Raw genomic sequence first — 19,087 nt, 5'->3', positions numbered from 1 at the left:
TAAAGGCTGATTCCTTAAAAATAAAACAGAAGGAATGCTGTGGTATTGTATTACAGTATTCCAGCTCTCAAAAATGTTGCTGTGTTGTTTTAGGCTATGGTTTAACGTCACAGATGTTCCCTTTCTTAAAATGGAGGGAAAGATCAGAGCACCATTACCCTTAACTGGGAATTACAGACCTTTATTTTTCAAGAGGATGTAGGGTTTTATTCCTTGGCAGACAGTGTTTTTTCATTTGATAAGAGGACTCAAGTTGGTATGCAGTGTGGTTTCATTTGTTAGTCAAAAAATCTACCTTTACATTAAATATTTTTATTACATCAAGTATTGAAAGGAGGAAGAATTCAATGGCTGGAAACCACAGATCTGTTCTCCAGTGTTTAAAATTCGTGGGTTTGTTTGTGTCTTTATGATGCTACATACTGTTCTATATTATAACATTCAAACAATTCATCAAAGGTCCAATGATAAAGAATTGCAAAGAAATTGACATGCTTCAAATACACCAGCAGTTCTGCCGAGCTGCTTCTCTACATACAAGTAGAGAACATTTCAGATACTTGGATTTAGCCTTGCATCATCAGCACAATTTACGTGGAAGAGAAGTAAATTAAACAGGAACAAAAAACCGTACCATTTGTTACTGTCACTTGAAACTTAAGACTAAAATTTATTTTTTTCCAGAATGCTGCATCTTAACAATGGTTGATTTTCTCTGTAGTATGAAAGCACTGATGTTTCACTTACATTACAACATCACTCTGGACTATTGGAGCTTTTACACCTGGCCCTCAAATACCACATCTAGTAAAATGCAGCGTATGGGGACCAAACTGTTTCTCTCCTGGATCAAACATCTTTTTGCTTGGCATCCAGAAAGCAGGGTACTTACTGCACTTCTTAGGTGAGTAAAATAATTCTGCCTTCACTCTCGCACCTCCAGACAGTTTGGGACATAGAATAACCCAGGAACAACCTGCCCCAATCTTGCTGCTAATGTATGAGTTTCAGATGATAAACTGTGCCATATCCAATCCTGCTGTGCTAGGTGCAACTCCAACATCTTACCCACAGCCGTTCTACCCAGGCAAGAAAACTAGCGTAAGCAAGTGGACTATGGTGCTAGGAAGAAATGTGCAAGTTTTATTTTTAAGCATCACTGGACTGAAAAATAAAGAGTCATATGGCTTATTTATATTTCAGATGGTAGTGAATAAGTTAAAGAATATTTCATCCCAAAACATATGTTGCTTTCATTTATAGCTAAGCTTATGTACACATATGTTTTCTTATTTTCATAAATGTCAAGCACCCACCTTTTTCCCTCCACAAAGATTTACAAGTACATGCATGGCACTTCCTACAAAGCTGTCGTGGGCTAAAGGCTTACAAACAATGATTTTTTTTTTTGATTAAGAAATATTCATCAGACCAAAATATAATCATTTAAATCAACTTCTTCCTGAGCAACTTAGAATTTGGAATGTGCTGAAAAGTTTCAATAAATAAGTCAAAGATTAACTAGCTTAAAACGTACCTTTTAAGAATTAAGTAAAATATATTTCATGACAGACAAATAGGCTGTAGGACCAGGAATCTTAGATGCTATGTGCCAGATAAATTTATGAAGTACCATTCAAGGAGGAGAGGCCAGGTTGGTTGTTACGAGAAATACAACAACATTAAAACCTAGCAAGTAAATCATTAAACAGGTTTTGTATTTAGGCTATAAGTAATGATGGTTGAAGATACCATTAAATAAACAGATAAAAATAAACTTTACGGTAAGCGGCAGTGAACTTGCAGAAGTGTTAGGTGACTGATTATTCTGTTACAACGTTGGCAAAAAGGATTCAAACAGAATTTCAGAAAGGTGAGAATATTAGTTTTCTTTCCAAAATATAACAACTCCACAGTGTGTAAACTAATCATTACTCTTTCAATGTAATTTCATAGAAACCACTTAAAATATACAATGCAGCAGATTCATATTTTAGCTAATATGTTAGTTGTTATCTGTGCCATTTTCAGTTTTCTTTAACATGCTCCCCCACGGTAGTGCATTGCTACCACCAACCTGGGATGTTAATAACAAGAACAGAATCTTCTACATAATATTTTCTGTAAAGTTAGCATCTTGCCTTTACATGATTACTCTTCTTTATTTTTGTTCTCTGCATGTAGTTACAGTAAAGATTGACTGGTGATGAAGATGGGCCGTAATGTTTATTGGCTCTCAGCAGGCTCACGGAAGAGAAAACCCTTGGAAAGCACATTTGAGCTTAGCCCGAGTTTATATGCCTCGTCCATCACAAAATAACTTTTGCTTGTTATTGCAAAGTGAAGTATGACCTTGCGGATGGCAGACATGCTGCTGAGGCAGCTGCAGAATAAGAAGCAAAAATTGCCTGGTAGATGTTTGAGAAAGGACGTGAGTTAGACAGAGGTGCACTGCCCCTGAAGTGTTACTGGGACTCATCCTGGCAAGGAGCTGCAACTCCTCGGCCCTGCTTCTTTCCTGTGCTCTAGGACAGGAATTTATTGCTATTATCATCTACTAGTCCAGTTTCCTCTGGCAACAACGGTGCATGAGGTCAAGGCCTCATCAAGACCCCGAAGTCCCCCCTATTCTGCTATGGAGCAGATGATGCCAAATAGCTCTGCCCATTGCTGCCTGCAGGTCTGGCACTTCTGCACCCCCAGTCCTGGCAGGCTGCCGAACAGCCGGCAAGCCCACACATCACAGGGAACCCTGGGGACACCCACCTTAAAGACAACAGCATGTCACATATTGGAGCTCTTCCCCTTTCCCCTCCCAGCCTCCACCCATCCCCTTTCTAGCGTTTGCTGATAATACTTGTAGTGATTAACAAGGGCAACTTTCACAGTGACTCTCTTGAAAACATATCATTGAATCTGCTCTGGTTTCACAGAGCATACCTTCTTTTCTTTGTTTTATCATCCTGAAATATTTCAACTAGAGAAGCTGTGTATGTCCATATTGTTAATTTTACTTCTAGCCACGCTAAGAGGAGGTGTCTGCTGGTGAGGCAGCTGTGTTCAGCTTCAGATGTGAACAACTAAATTCTGCAATTGCAGAAATACTGGTCACGCTTAATAGGAGTTCCAGATCATCTAAGTTTTTTAATGAGTGACTTTTCCTGTATCTCTTAGGGTTTGTGACCCATAAGAAGAATAAAAATCTACAAATACCCTTCCTGAACATAAAAACCCTATGCTGCACCTTTTCCTTCAGAGTCTAATAGAAACGTACTCAACTGCAGAGACAAAACTCTACCGTTTAGGTAATCCTGCCTTGCACTTTTCATCTGTTGTTGCCATTCACTGACCTGGTAACTTTTTCCACTCCATGAACTAGAAAGGTTTGCCAAAAACATCTGGTCCGTATAACTTGCCTTATGTCCACTAATATTAATTTGCCAGAATAGCAGCCTCACTCTTCCTGCCCAGGGTAATTCAGAAGCCATTATCTAGCCCCCTTCTGAGCCTGTTATCCTTGGATGTGCACAGACAGGGCAATGGCTCTGACCATACCACTGGGACACCAGTGTGCTCTGGGCAGAAAGAGGCACTCTTCCCAAATGGCTCACTGCCTGTAGTTCACATTGCCGGTAGTTAATGCCGCAGTGTTATGCAATGAAGACTTGTTTCTGAAGAAAGAGAGAACCAGAGTCTGTAAAATTTACTTTTCAAGACTGCCTAATCTATTATTTTAGGTTTTGCAGGTTCCCAGAGGACTATTGTGTACTCCAAAAGTTATTTTGTGATAGACAGTAGATACTCCTCTGTTGAACTATGCTATAGCAAGGATGCTATAGAGCCAACACTGTATAATGAATCAAACCTGCAAAACCAGGTATCTCCCGATGGCCCCAGCATGTGGGAATGGTCTCTTTCATTCTGTTTCAAATGCTGCTGCGCATTAACTCAGTTCCTTAAGGAATTACTTTTAATAATAATTAAAAAAATCTTAAGAAAGTTGGAGGGGTCACCAGAAGAGAAAGGATAGCTCTTCCATCCATCACCTTTTATAGATATCCTCTAGCCACTTTTCATCATCTTCCTCATCGTCTATCGGCTCCTCTGTTTCCAGGGGAGAAGGAATGAAGAACTCTGGTCTGGGACGTGGTTTCCTGATATGAGACTTCAGTCCAAACTTGCGCTTTAGCAGGTGGAACTGTTCTTTGACATAGTAATAAAACTCATATTCGTATCTCATGCGTTGGTAGAGGATCTGTATTGCTTCTGGAGAGGGGACGGTCTTTTTCACTGTCACAGTCAGATTGCCAAGTTTCCTATGTTCTGTAAAAAAACAAAAGAAGCAATATGGTGGATGCTAATTAACAAGACCAGACCTAAACTTTTTTTTTTTTTTAAAAAAGATTAAGGCATGCTGCATTACTGATACAAATACACTCAATCTGTCTCCTTAATAATGGATTTACTTTCAGGAAGAGACGTAAAAAAATAGATGTTTGAAGTTATACTTGCATGTTTAAATATGGCTCTTTCATACATGGCATTTGGCATTATGTGTAGTCACCGAGGATCTTAATCGGTGATGCTTATCTGAAAATGCAAATTAGGTCATACAATTATGAGCATAAACTACATGTAGAGAAACCCATAATCTTTGCTAGCTTTGGAAATTTTGCCTTATGCATGTGAAGTATATATCCAGCACACAGCTGAGCTGAACTAATAAATTATTTCCTGTGTGGCATACTATGCTGTGTCTCAGTTGTGCTTTATTATTCTTTAAATCTAAACAGGTATTTATCAATGCGAATCCATCTCAGGCTAGCATTGAAGCAGTGTTGGCATCACCAGATGACACCTCAAGACCAAATGTGCCTGCTGACTTTCTCATCCTGTTATACCTGTTAATTAAACTAGACTCATCTTCCTGGTCATGCCCTGGGACCAGAAGATTTCTTTCCTTCATCTGACAGCTCTTGCTTTAGTAAACTGAAATAGAACACCTTTATTGTTGACAAAAAATTACGAGTTACTAACAAAAATACTGAATTGCCTCTTTGCCTCCTCTGTCAATAGATTATGCTACCATTGGAGATTCATGTATTTGAACAAGGTGTAAAGCAGACTCCTAAGGCAATCATTTTGCTGTTTTCTACCAGATGGCAACAGGCGGCCAGAGCACTCTATGTATTTTCTTCTCCAAGACAGAAACATAACTGAAAGTCAACTGTGAAGAAGAGAACAGAAAAAGCTGGAAGTACCGACCTGTGGCATCATTGTATCCGCCCTAACAACTGCAACTTTCTTTAGGAGAAGTGGAGATGAATGTTACACTGACGAAGTATGAGCTTCTACAACTAGGTTTTCTGAAAGCCTCATGTGTTACTCTGAGAGAATGTGATGCTCATGAAAATAACTGCAAGAGCCTCAGAATACACCTGGGTGCAGACACGGCAAGATGAATGGGCTTGAATGGAAGCAAGGAGATGCCAGTTAGACATTGGTTAAAAACCTTTTTCATGGCAAGGATAGTTAGGCAGTGCAGTAGGGCATACAAGTTACAAAAGCTGTACCTTTGGAGGATTTTAAGAGCTCATTGATTGGTTCTCTCCTGGGGGAAGACACTTGACTGGGGGACATCTTAAGGTCATTTTCTCTAACTTCAAAACCAATAGATTAATTTTTATCTTGTCAGTCCTTACTTCTCTCTCTTGCTCTTTGCTATGACAGCAAGGTCTACATGAGAACTAGTTTTTTTTTGTTCCAGCATGTCTTGGCTTCTGCTGCTCATTCTTTCCTTAATATTTATATCCTCTATTTGTGCTGCCTCAAATGCCAAACAGAAATCCTCATATTCTATATGACTACATAGACAAACTTGCAGTGAAGGAGAGCTGGATTTCGATATGGAAACCTAATTCTGTAACAGCAGTTCTGCAAGTCGGAGGAATTCAAAAGGGTCCGACCATAAAGCATGGAGAAGAAAAAGCTTACAAGGAGGAAGCAGACAACAAAGAACATTTCATGTTTCTAACCAGCTCCCAGCAGCAGCAACCACCCTCACTTCCAGAGGAAGTCCCTGAATCAAAATGAATGTTATCACAGGCAAAGTTTTGCTCATATGAGCAGTCCAAACTGAGGTCTTCTGAAGCACCTGCCAGCAAAGCCAAACATGAGCTTAGCAGCTCTACAGAGAAACACGTTTACACAATCATTTACATGTAAGGCTAAGGGATGGATCAATGGTTCCTAGTAGGAAAAGTGAGTTATTCTTGGGATTCCACAAGCAATATGCTCATCCAATAGAATCAAGAATAACTTTTTAGGGAAGAGAGGAATTTTAAGCAAAGGCAAACCCGTTTATTTCAAGAGGTACTAAAAGATGAGTAAGTCCAGCTAACAAACACAACAGCAATGATCTTTAGACAAAAAGTCGCTATTATGCAAGATTTTAAATCTTGAAAAGTACAACAGAAGGGTAGAGTACAGCTATGTGAACATGAACGGCTTTCTTTATATTTTAAAAGATTAATGTTCATATAGTTTATGGTATCTACACCTATAAACACATTTTAATTTTCAGACAATGGACACACATTTTCCTACTTCAGAGTAAAGGAATTAAAGAAAAACAGCTGAGAACCATTCATTGTAATAATACTACATGAGACAGCAAGTGCTGCTGGGCTGTACATTCTCATATTCATCTGACTTTACAGTGTCACACACATCTGGTGCAGAAAAAAGTTATATCTGAAAGAGCTATTCTCCCTCTCAGTTTTGATTACCAATTACAGCAGAGTAATTTGAAATGAAGAATATGATACTAAGAGACAACAGGTTGACTAGCTTACCAAATGTAATGCTGTTCTAAATCACGAAAAATTATTTAAAGCATTAATTCTATTTGCATTTGGACTTTTAATTCCTTCTCTAAAGGAAGAATGGTTTTCATTAGTTGGTAACAATTAAAACATGCTGCTCTGTAATTAAATGGAGCTTTTACACCAAACTTTGTAGTTCGTTACACTGAAATCTCTGTCTCTACTCATATATCTAAGTAATTAAACAACTTATTACACAGAGTTCTTTGTGCTTTAATTACAGTGATGCATGGTGATATGTGCTCTATACTTACTGACTGTTCACAGTTTATCAATTTGTATAGTTTTATTTAAGTAGGAGTAAAACGATTAAAATATACAAAAACTGAAGTAAAAATAAAGAGGCAATCTTTAACGTGCTGTCTAGCTAAGAAAAAGTGTAGAGGAAGGATCATGAAATGCTTGCACTTAAAATAGGCATTTGCATAGAAAGCACTACCTATAGCTAGAGAATGATGTGAAATATTTTTGGTGAAAATATTCGGGTTCCCCAAGAGCTTATTCTCTTCTACACCACCTCTAGCCATAGACTGGAATAGACTAACAAATGTCTCATCTTTTTAAATTCGCAGTCAGTTGTTCAAGTTGCCATTGGTGGGTATTGGATGAATACACTCTAGGAAGGACACTGTACTCAGTCTGTCCTTGGGTGAGAAGGCAACCGCTGCCTTATGATTACTGAGCACTTCAAGACATTCCTCTTTCTGGTGCTTAGTTGGTAGCTCCCGCCAGCTTTGCAGTCTGGTTTTCTTTACAAACTCAGCAGCAAATATACACTACTAAATATTGCATTTATTAAGCTGAAGCCTTTATACTGCTTGCCAACTTCATTTTTATTTTACATAGGTTATTTCTGTTACAGAAAACTCCATTTACCTCACTGGAAAAAGCTCTTTACTTATATGGTCCCTCCAAGCCTCTAAGTGGGAAAAGCCACTTCTTACAGCTCCTGCTCCTTTTGGTGGCTGCTCCTCCCAGCAGAGAGAGGCACTTGTGTTCAGCCCAGGAGTGCTGCCAACGCCAACGAGGTGAAAAGCGCTGAACTGTTTTCTTGGGGGGGGCTGTCAGTCTGGGGCAGGACCAGCCAAGAGGGAAATTGCTGGTGGTGTGCCAGGCAGGGAGCAGCCCACTGGCACCCCATCTGCCAAAGCAGCCAGGTGCTGCATGCCACCCTTGCGGTGGGTGGCGAGAAAGCAGCAAAATATACTCCTCCTCTGAAATTGCAGTAGTCATAGCATAGCAGATTCCTGGATGTGTGCAAGTCTTCTCTGATCTATGCACACACCTATGTCTACAGATATATACATATGTACAGATAGAAGCACCCACACTCTGGGAGGCTACAGGAGCAATGTAGATTTTCTGGCTTCTATTGGTTTGCCTCACAGTATCGTCATCAGTAACCACAGTGCATAAGTGGCTGTGAGGTGCTGGTTGTCAGATGGCGCAAGTTGGGGCTGCGCCTGGTTGCAGGCTCAACCTTCTGATAAAACAAGTGAACTCCACTTTTTTTGCACTTGAATTTTATTTAGACTGGTTTCTAATCTTAAATACTCTTAAAAGGCTCTTTAATACTAATATGAATGAAATCACAGAACTGCCCCTTGAAGTCACCTTAACCACCTCTCCTCGTCATAGAAACAAAATGGAAAAATTAGGTAGATCTGGCTTAAAGCCAAAATAACAATCTGCATATGCTACACAAACTCAGCCGTCCCACCAAAGGACCCCCATTTTATGACCTTTGAGACAGCTAACTGTATGGAGGGCAACAAACTAGACCATTTACTTTTTTTTTTTTTTTTTTTTTAAACTGTGTTTGCTTTGGCATTCTTTTAAATTACTAAAAAGAATGTACTATACAGTAACCCAACCTCCCAGTGCAGCCTGCTCATGCCTTGAATTAAGACTAAATTGGTATGCAGATATGGATGAAGAAAATTAAAATCTTTTGGGTTACCAGGTGATGAATATTTACTATTACTTCCCCATTCTCACTTTTTTCTACTTTTTTTTTTTTTTTTTTTTAAACTAAGAAATTGGCGTTACTCACAGCAGCAATCCAAACCATAGGGAAAAGTGGTTTTTATACTCTGTGGCTCAAAAAACCTTGGATTGCCATATTTAGACAAAATGATCTAAAGGCATTCCCCACCTCAGAAGAGAATTTCGGAGTGACGCTCTCTCCAGCACCCCGCCATTTCGGTGGGTGCAATGCAGAGGTTTGCTCCGCAGCGCTGCTCCTGGACAAAGCCGCAGGGAGCCCAGGGTCCTCGGGGATCCCGTGGGGAGAGAGGAGCCAGGCTGGAGCCAGCGTAGGATGGCTGCATGCGAGCATAACCATGGGCTTGCCCGGCTAATGCTGGTGGTGGAAAAACCCCACGCCAAGCTCTACTGCTCTAAGGCTGTGTGAACACGATGGCTGTCACAGATATAGTAAACTCATTTCCTGGAACTACACGGGGAGGCCCCGCATTTCAATCATATGCAGCTGAGCTGCAGCACACACCTACTTCTGCACAGTTTTAAATGGAAATAAATATATGTCACTGTGGTTAGATGTGACGTATGAATCGGCAAGGGCCTCTGCTTGATATGCCACTCAAAACAATTACTGCGGTACTAAAGCAGGGCTCTGATGGCTATGCTAAAAATTATCTCCCCCCAGAATATCTAACTGCAGCTCAGCAGAAAATTTTTTTGGCAAAATTGATTCACTTTACAAACTTGAAATTTTTAGCTGGGCTCTTGAAGGATAACTGGGAAGGGATGGTTTGGGGAGAACAGATGAGACACTGATGTGTTTGGCTCGTGTGCTGTCTTTCTGACAGCCACAGGGCTGCTACTGCCCTGGAGTGCAGTGGCCCAGGGCAGGTCCCAGGTCCCAGGCAGGAGGAGGGATGGTGCATCATGGTTGTACTATGTGACTCGCATAGGCTCATGTTTGCTGAAGGAAAGCAGGGACCGTGGAGAAAACCTAACAGAGTCACCAACCGGGACGAAGTGCATTAAAAATCGAAGTTGATGGAAAACTAAGTGGAAATTTGTCCCATAGCATCTACTAGTTTTGTCTGTCTGAAATACTATGACTCCCAATTATTAACCTCCTTACTGCTCTCTTCTCTGTTATTCACATTAACAAAGTTAGGTGTAAGTTTTAACAACATGTAGATAAAGATTAGACGCTCATGTGCATACTGAGGACTCACTCGAAGTGCTTGCTTTGTTTTAGCATTTCTGTCCTGAATTATTGTGCTGCTTTGATGACATGGAAAGACTCCTAACTCCTGGGGATTAGGAGAACTCTAGCCCACTGGCACACAGGAATGTCCTGTCTCCTAAAGGTCAGATATGGATCTCTGAAAGGACAGCTCTCCAGGGGTCATGGAAACACCTAGAACTCCAAAAACCTGTAATCCTAGGCAAATCAGATATCTTATTTATCAAACAAGGATCTTAGGAGCAAATACACCAGACTGTACATGGACACTGCAAAATGATGGCTGCCAATGACACAGACTGAACTAGGTGAGACAGTCACAGCAATGGTGTTTCTTCTTTCTTACCACTACAACGAATAAGGAATCCAGAGGGAAGAATAATGTCACTGTTAACCTAGTATAATTTCATTATTAACATTAACATGGTCAAAATGCAGGGAGCTCAGAGAATGATAACCTGGCAGATGCCAAAACAGAGATTAGCCAGGAAGAGCTCACAGAGACAATCTGAAAGACACGTAATCAAACAACTACTAATGCTCAAGGATGTAAACACCAAGGAGACATGGCACAAAATCAGAACAAGGAATAAACATAAGGAAAAAAAAAAAACAAAAGAAAGAATAATGTTAGTGATAAATGTAAGAAGTACTTTGGGCCAATAAGGCTGAAAATAACAAAAGAAACATCTTCCTACAGTATATGCAAGTAACATGTTGAGAGTATATTGCAGAGGTCAACGCTGCACTGGTTTGGCTGTCAGCTGGACAGTGTAACAGTGATATGCATTCAACAGTGCTCTGAAATACTACTTAAGTTATTAAAGGCATTATATCACTATTATGAAACACTTGCCTTACAACACACAGCAATGCAAATATATAACTTTCTCCATACTTATAAACAGTTACCACTCTCTGAGGTCTCTTCTCCAGCCAGTAAGTATTTATCATGAAATCTCCAACTATCCTCCTGGAAACTTCACGGTGTTATGCCTTTGCTCCTACCAGTTCAGAGCTGTGGATCCAACAATGTGGATTTCCAGCTGCGTGGGACAGCTCAGCCGATGCTCCTGTACCCCACACTGTCGCTGCTGCTGCCCTGGCCTGGAAATGTGCTGTGTCTCACAGATGATCAGATAACAAATCTCAACAGGATCTTCTAAGAGACTCCTTTATTTGGTGCACTTTAATGTTGCATTCCCAGTTAAGGTAAGTTAACACAGAAGGAAAAAAAAGCTGAAAATTAACCCACATTCATAGAGTGAAAAGGCGGCTTCCTATGAGAATGTGGTCAGGTACTTTTATTGCTGTTAAGCAACTTCTAAGTTGAACTAGACAGAGTTGGAGGTGCCAAAACCAAAGTCATCTACAGAGGAAATGCCAGGATTCTCTAGTTTGAGTTGCTGAAAGAATTGCTATAGTTGCAGTTCATATGCAATTTCTAATGTATCTTTTATAGCTGTATAAGTATTATTGAATGGATCCAGTCAAGTCTGGAACTGAGAAAACCACAATGTAAAAATAGGTTCTTACAGATCGTTTGTGAACAGTGTTGCATAGTAGCTTACGCAGATACTAACATTGCTACTTTTTTGCAGAGAGAAGAGAAAGTTGCAGTGATCCAGACAAATTTCAGCAGCGCTCACTAGCAGGAAAAGCTTCACCACAGGTATGTTATGCAGAAAATCTGCAGAGATATAGCCTGGGACTTGAGAACCTAGAGCAGGCATCTTGCCTTTGTGCTTTGAGTCACAGTAGGCTGCTATCTGTGATTTTTGTCCACAAAAAGGAAGCGATGGAAGAGGCGTGTTGTGCAAGCTTAAGATGTCTAAGAGGGATGGAGTGAGGTGGAGGTGTCTTTATTTCCATATATAGTATTGATGACTGCAACACTGGCATATAGCATCCAGTTTTGTAACCACATCCTAAATCAGACAGGGTATGAAAACAGCCTCAGAATGAATACTGGGGTTGGAAGGGACACTTTAGAGAAAGATGATAAATTCATTTTGGTCAGCTTACCAAAAAAAGAAGATCGAGAGGTGACTTGTTTACAGCATCTGCATATTTTCATGGTGAGAAAACTATGGATATTGAACGGTTGGAAGCAGAAACCAGAGAAACACAGACTGGAAGGAAGGCACAGCTATTTAAAGTGGTGAAGGTGATTAATCACTAGAACAAAACAAAAAGAGTTGATTTGCTATAATTTGGTATTTTTACATTAATGCTGGATAACTTAGTCAATTCCAGTTACCGATCTCTGTACAAAAGTAAGAGAAACTGTGTGACCTGCAGAACACAAGAAGCCAGGCTGAATGACCCAATGGTCCATTTAAGTCTTTCATAGATGCAAGTTCCAAATGTCTTGCACGTGCCAGCTTCCAAGTTGGGAGCACCACTTGCAGAAGACTTTTTGTCAGTGCCTTTGAGATATCTCAGTGTGAATGTCATTTTTGGAAGATGTCTGAACACCTAATTTGCTACCTTTTCTAGTTATTGGCTGTTCAATGCTAGTGCTCACCACCCTGCAGTATCAGGCCTTGCAGAAATGTGAAGTAACACTACATTTTTTAAAAAAAGTTTGAGAACATGGCCTTAAAAAATTAATTCTAAGTGCTGCCTCTTCCTGTCTTCCTAGAGCACATATATGACTGCTTATTGCTTTATATAAGAATAACTACTGAAATGAGAAATGAAAACAAAAATACTAACTAGGACTAAAGTAATGGCCAATAATAAAACCTATGCACTGCCAATGTAAAGCTGCTGCTCATAGGGTATACAGGACTGGAAGATGTACATTACTGTATGAAAGCTGCTATTAAAATGGCGAAAAAAAGAAAAAGCTATCAGTTCTCTTCTCCCTTGTGAGAAAATTGCCTGTTCTAAGAAGATTTTCTCCCAACTATGTCTGCACTCAGGCAACTGAAAGCCCTGAAATTGCTTTATTTCTTATTACTGCAAGTTACAGGCGGTCAAGAGAAAATTCTCTCTTTTGCCCTTAGGTTCTTTTGTGTATAATGAGCAACTGAAGGCAGCCAGGGACTGGGGCGCTGGTGAAGAAGGAAGAAGGCTACCAGAGCAGAAACAACACACTGTTCCTTTCAAGTTCACCCCCTCCTGGCCCACAGCCCGACCGCCTTGGCCAGCCGCCAGGGTATCGGGACAAAGGCTTCCTCCTCTGGCCAAAACCGAGGAAAAGGGTCCGTTGTTTAACACAGGCAGACTTGTTTCAGCATGAGAAAAAACTAAAAAGAAGGGGAATTATATTAACTGGAAGTCCTGGGAGAGGAGAGTAATCTCCTAGTGTGGCTAATGCAATTCTCACCCCATGCTTTTCCTGGAGAGGGAATGTCTTGATTCTCTACCATTCAGGCTAGAAGGCAAAGTATAATGTCTCAACAAGGCTAAGCCCTAAGGCTGCCAGGGACTTCGTGTCCCCCGAGGTTACTATTACCCACAAACAAGAATGCATCTTTCCTCCTTCCAGGAAGCCCCAGGTGACCCACTACTTCCCTCCATGACTGCACTAAGAAGCTCGTGTGAAGAGCGAGTGTCCTCACTCATAAAAAGACAGAAATGTTTATGCACCTAGCAGACCTTTAAGAGTCTGACAGATAAATAAGCCAAACATTTAGCCATCTCAGGACTTCACAGTGACTGAGGCTCCTGCTGGATTTCCACAAAGTCATTAAACTCAAGTCAAGGTGAATTCACACCTGGGCTTTTTGCCATCTCTGTGACAGCCTGCAGCCCTGATCTGTGATGGGGAACTTGGGACACTTGGGGTTTGCTGCAAGTTGAGAGGTCGTGCCCCTCCCAGAAACCTCCGAGGCAGATGCTGGTGCAGTGGTTACACAGAGACACAGTGGCTTTTCATGCCAACCTCAGCACTTTAGCAGCACAGCCACAGGTGAGGGATGAGGACTTGAAAAAGGTAGAAGAAAATCCCTAGGTCTGGTGTGACCCGTTTGATTCTGAGCACTGAAGCACTTGGGTGAGGTGAGCTACCTCAAAGGCTGTATCACAGGGTGTAGTGTCTCAGTGGGCTGCCACAGGAAACTTCCCCTAGCAATTATTTTTATGTCTGAGAGATTTTGGAAGCAGGTCCCAATTCACAGAGAAGTGTGATTTTAATCTGCTTGGGTTAATATACTTGAATACAGGACATTTGTAGGTGCTTAGATGCTGTTCAAACATCATCAAGATTTACACATGCGTGTACTTACTCTGCACTCCCGGCAATAGCTTTTCCTCCTGGAGGAGGCAGGAAATGGCATTTCTGACACATACTTATGAGACCAAGATCTTTTCAGACAAAGGCCTCCCTATGCATTCTGTGCATCTGCACCAGCCAGTAGCAAAGATGGCCCCCTCCCCAGCAAATCTCATCTGCCTTCAGTGACTTACAGTTCCAGCACACCTTGACCATTCTTGCTCATGCGTCAGCACCAAGAGCAATCCATTGAAGAAACAGAGTTTGATCAATGATCCCTAATTCAACTCACATTTAGCACTACTGTGCTGACAGGGAAGAGATACATGGGCACACTGTTCTGCCATCTATCACGTTGTTTACAGGAAGTATATTCTCAATAGCCTTAACTCTATTGCAGGTTAAAGGAATTAGTCGAGTACTGTGAAAACACCCATGAATCAGAACAGGAGATTTACAGGGTATGAAAAGCCACTGCTCCTGCAGTTAGTCCTGCAAATTGTCTTATGTCTGCAGTGTTTCAATCAGCAGTTTCATTCCAGTGTTAGAGAGACTGGCTAATATCAAAGTTTCCAGGATGACTGCACTGTTTTGATTTAATGACAATACTAACCCTGACAAAATGGCTACTGTGCTTCAGGGTTATACAGCACAAAACATTCCCTTGTGCTTAAGAAAACTAGAGATAAAATGATCTGCTGTCTTTCCATTTTAGTATTTATGAGCACACGTAAACATTAACACCTCTGAATGAGGATAAAATGGGACAGAAACCAGGAAGGATGTGACAGCAATTAGAAGAGCTCTTCAAGAAAAATCAGTTTTGGAAGGGAGCAAGGTGATTAAAAAGAACACAACCTGCAACAAACTGCGCTTTTGTTGAAGAACATTGCAATTTTCTACATTGCGATCTTCAGGACTGGCAAAATAAAGGTCCCCAACATTATTCACAAGACATGCAATGTTAAGAGTTGCATCAAGACAAGGAGAAAAACCCTGTTGTGGTGGGTTGACCAGAGGCAGCAGCCAAGTACCCATACAGCCGCTTGCTCACTCCCCTTGACTCCACAATGGGATGAGGGAGAGAACAGGAAGAACAGAAGTGAGAAAACTCATGGGTAGATATAAGGACAGTTTAATAGATGAAAAAGAAGTGATACAAAGGAAATCCTTCATCACTTCCCACAGACAAACCAATGCCCAGCCAGTCTGAGCAATGGCCACCTTGGAAGCCCAAACCCCCGTTCTTCCTCCTCCACCCCTGCTTTTATTTATGAGCATGATGTTATACGGTATGGACTATCCCTTTGACCAAATTGGGTCAGCTGTCCTGGCTGTCTCCCCTCCCAACCTCTTGCCCATCCCCAGCCTACTAACCAGGGGGCTGAGTGAGAAGCAGAGGAAGCCTTGACACTCTGTGAGCTCTGCTCAGCAGCAGCCAAAATACTGGTGTGTTGTCAAGCTTTGTCTTAGCTACAAATCCAAAACACAGTACTATATAGGCTGCTATAAAGAAAGTTAGCTTGAACCTATCCAGAGCCAGCAGAATAAAAATGGCTGCCGTCAGGTGTGGACAAACCTGTCAGACCTGTCTCTGGGAAATTTAAAATACACACAAAATACATACATAATCCATCTAACAGGCGAAATGGATCACATGAAGTGCCCACTTAGTGACTATACTGAGTATTCGAATGATGGCCAGTAGTGGGTGCTTGGTGGAGGCGTGGCAGAGGCAAAGATGGTGTCGTCCCCCAGTGCCATGTTGCAGCTCCTGGTGCTCTGCAGCTATGCGCCCCTTAAGCCAGAAGCTGCACAGATGGCCTCTAAATGTAGTGACACAATGAACTTCTCCATGAATGCAGCGGTTTTGCAATCCTCCCAAGGTTCTGGTCATCAGCATGGTGTGTCGCAGAGTTCCACACAATAGTTATTTGTTGGTTTAAAAAACCAAAACCACGATGAACAGCACCCAAACCCTTATTTTAAACTTTTAAAAACTGATTCTCTCTGAGAAATCAAGACTAATAATTTTGCATTCAATCTCTTTGCATGGTTCATTTTTTGTTTCTGGAATATCCCACTTCAGTTGTCTCTTTTCCAAACTCAGAGGTCTATTTATTACATTTCTTTTCCTATGAAAGCCATTCCATGTCCCTTACCATCTCCCTTGCTCCTGCTGTGTACCTTTTTTAATTCTGTTAGATCCTTTTTGAGATGGTGTGATTAGAGTTACAACTAATTAATGGAAAACGCTGCAATTTGTAGATAAAAAGCCATAAAACATAACTAATTTTAACTTTTTTCATATTTAAGAATCAGAAGTAAATGATAATCTATGTGCTTTTACCACAGATTTGAACTGTTGCTTGTCCCAATGCGAAGACTGAGAATACTTTTTACTTTAACAAAAAAGGCAATTCAGAGCAAGAGATTTCAACTTCATAGGCTAATTCTAAAAGCAAGAGGGGAAACCTATAAATAAATTTATCTGGTAAAGTAACATAGAAAATACCATTAAAAACTAAGAGTTAACATTTCAGTGCCCAATTTCAACAGATATTTCTCAAAACAACAAATCTGATTCTGGATCTACAAAATCCTATTCAATTTGCTAAGCTTACCATAAGGATAAATACGTAAATTTTACCTCTGTCCAACAGTTCAAAGAAATCCCGAAACATAAATGATCAACTTTTTAAAAATCTACAGACAGAATGCACCATTATTTTTTTAATATTTTTTTTTCTAAAAACCAGAATATTTTAATGAAGTTCTGTGGAAAACATGATGAAAAAGTTATCTGAGAGAATGGTAAATTCAGGGTTCCCATAGTAACAAAAACAATGAAAAAAAATTAAAATCAAGAGAGTATTGTAAAGGCCTGTCCAAAAAATCAAAAATTCATCTCTGGGAGGCTTGGTGTATGTTTATGTAGAAGGGACACCTACTGCATTGTACAGGTAAGGGTATGCCCTTACACATGGTAACAGGGCCCTAAGGCACATGTTTTGACCTAGGCTCAGCACTCATTGGGAGACCAATGCATGCAATTGGGTTTTGCCTAGCGCTGAGTATACGGGCTGCCAGAACCCAGTTCAGTGTCTAGACAGAAGCCAAGTTCTCCTGCAAGCCCATGGGTGCTGGGAATATGAAGTTGTGACTCCGAGCTCTTCAAAAATACATTCCTCACAGGCTGCTCTAGTGTGGCCAGTGACTATGGTCATCGGTTTCTAAACAAACACAGTAACCCGGGCACATCATGTTCAGCAGAAACTTCATCCATCTGCTTGCCACAGTGGTTGACAGCATTTCTGGCACATTCCCAGAGAATTTAATTTTGTTAAGTACATTTACTGAAGAAACAAAACCCCCTAAACTGAGCAAATATAGAGTCCTCATAAATATAACTACGCTTTTTTTTTTTTTTTTCACTTGGTCTGAGTAACAGCGGGAAATGAAAAACCACAAAGCTTGAAGGAAGCGAAGGGACTATTTATGTAGCATGGGAAAAATTAAACTGAGATTCAACACTTTCAAGTGGGTGACATCTGTTTATCAAAATACTTTTGTTGTATCTCTTTTGCCTTTGATTACCCAGTCTGTCTGCTAAGACTTAAGAACAGGGATGCAGTGCTAGATTTGTCCTTTGATTTTAGTGGCAATCTATCTAAGTTCTGCCACTACTTTGAAATCAAAATGTTGGTCTGGCATTGCCAATTGCTAATAAAATATACTAATGTATCATGTACCATTTCTTCACAAAATTACTCACACATGTGTATACAATATGAAAAGATGTATGGGACTTGGGAGTTTTACCCTTTCTGCACATGAGATACAAAGTGTCTATGTGCTAACTTTTTATTTCTGTTAAAACAAAACCTGTTGAACAAGTAGGATGTACACCAAGATGTGGTCTGGAAGGATAATGGAAGCAGCCTGTGAATTGAATAGCTGAATTAAGCAGGAACTCAAACCATTGATTTCTACAAGTAGCTTGCAAAAACATGCACCAAGGAAAATAATTTTCAGTGATTCAAAGCAAAATCTTTGGCTAAGTGGTGAGCCTGCCCATAAAATAGGCTAAATAATGTGTTCTGCAACTGCACAAAGTACTGGAGCCTGCCAGGGACCCCATGCCATATTCCAGCAGCAGCAGAAGAAGAAAGTGCCAAGTAAGTGCTGAAATCCAATATACAGACAAATATGCTTTGCAATTTGACTGCTCTTCTGTTAGTAAAAGTTCTAGATGAACTGGGATGACATTTTTAGTAAGCTGTTTGCTAAAATATAAGATGACAGACTGAGGTTTCTTGCCACCTGCATTGGCATAGCTGCACCAAACAGGCGAAGTTGTACAAACTGCAATTTGCTCCTGTTATTTTCAGCTAATAAGAGCTGAAAATGGTTGACTATGAAAAGTCCCATGGAAGCTGTTCTCGGTATAACAGGATGTATATATATGTCTATCAGGATGTGTGTATATATGTGTGTTTATATATATGTCTATCAGGATAATGTCTTTCTTTAAAGGGCTTGGACACCAACAGCACTCATCTCACCCTTTTTCACCATGCTGACTAGAAAGAACAATTTCCCATTTGCAAACAAAACAAAATAATCTTAACAAGAGAAATCTGTTTCATTGTGCTTAAAAAGAGTATACATCCTCCACGCTAAGCATCTCACCTGGTGGAATTAAAGAAAATTAATTGGTTTAACACACAAAATCATGAGGTAAACTAAGAATCCCAAATG

General features: G+C 40.5%; 1 protein-coding gene across 1 annotated transcript in view; it reads right to left on the bottom strand.

Moving 5' to 3' along the window:
* Positions 1-165: 165 nt before the first annotated feature.
* The window catches only part of UST (uronyl 2-sulfotransferase), a 177,940-nt gene continuing 159,018 nt past the window's right edge, over positions 166-19,087 (bottom strand). Inside the window, exon 8 of the mRNA XM_074818719.1 lies at positions 166-4,323. Coding sequence (XP_074674820.1) covers positions 4,043-4,323 — 281 coding nt within the window. The 3' untranslated portion in view covers positions 166-4,042. The remainder of the gene's footprint in view (positions 4,324-19,087) is intronic.

The sequence above is a fragment of the Strix aluco genome, chromosome 3 (genome assembly GCF_031877795.1).
Source record: "Strix aluco isolate bStrAlu1 chromosome 3, bStrAlu1.hap1, whole genome shotgun sequence".
NCBI classification, from domain to species: Eukaryota; Metazoa; Chordata; class Aves; order Strigiformes; family Strigidae; genus Strix; species Strix aluco.
The sequence above is the reverse complement of the archived record's forward strand: the minus strand, read 5'-3'. Positions and strand labels throughout refer to the sequence as shown.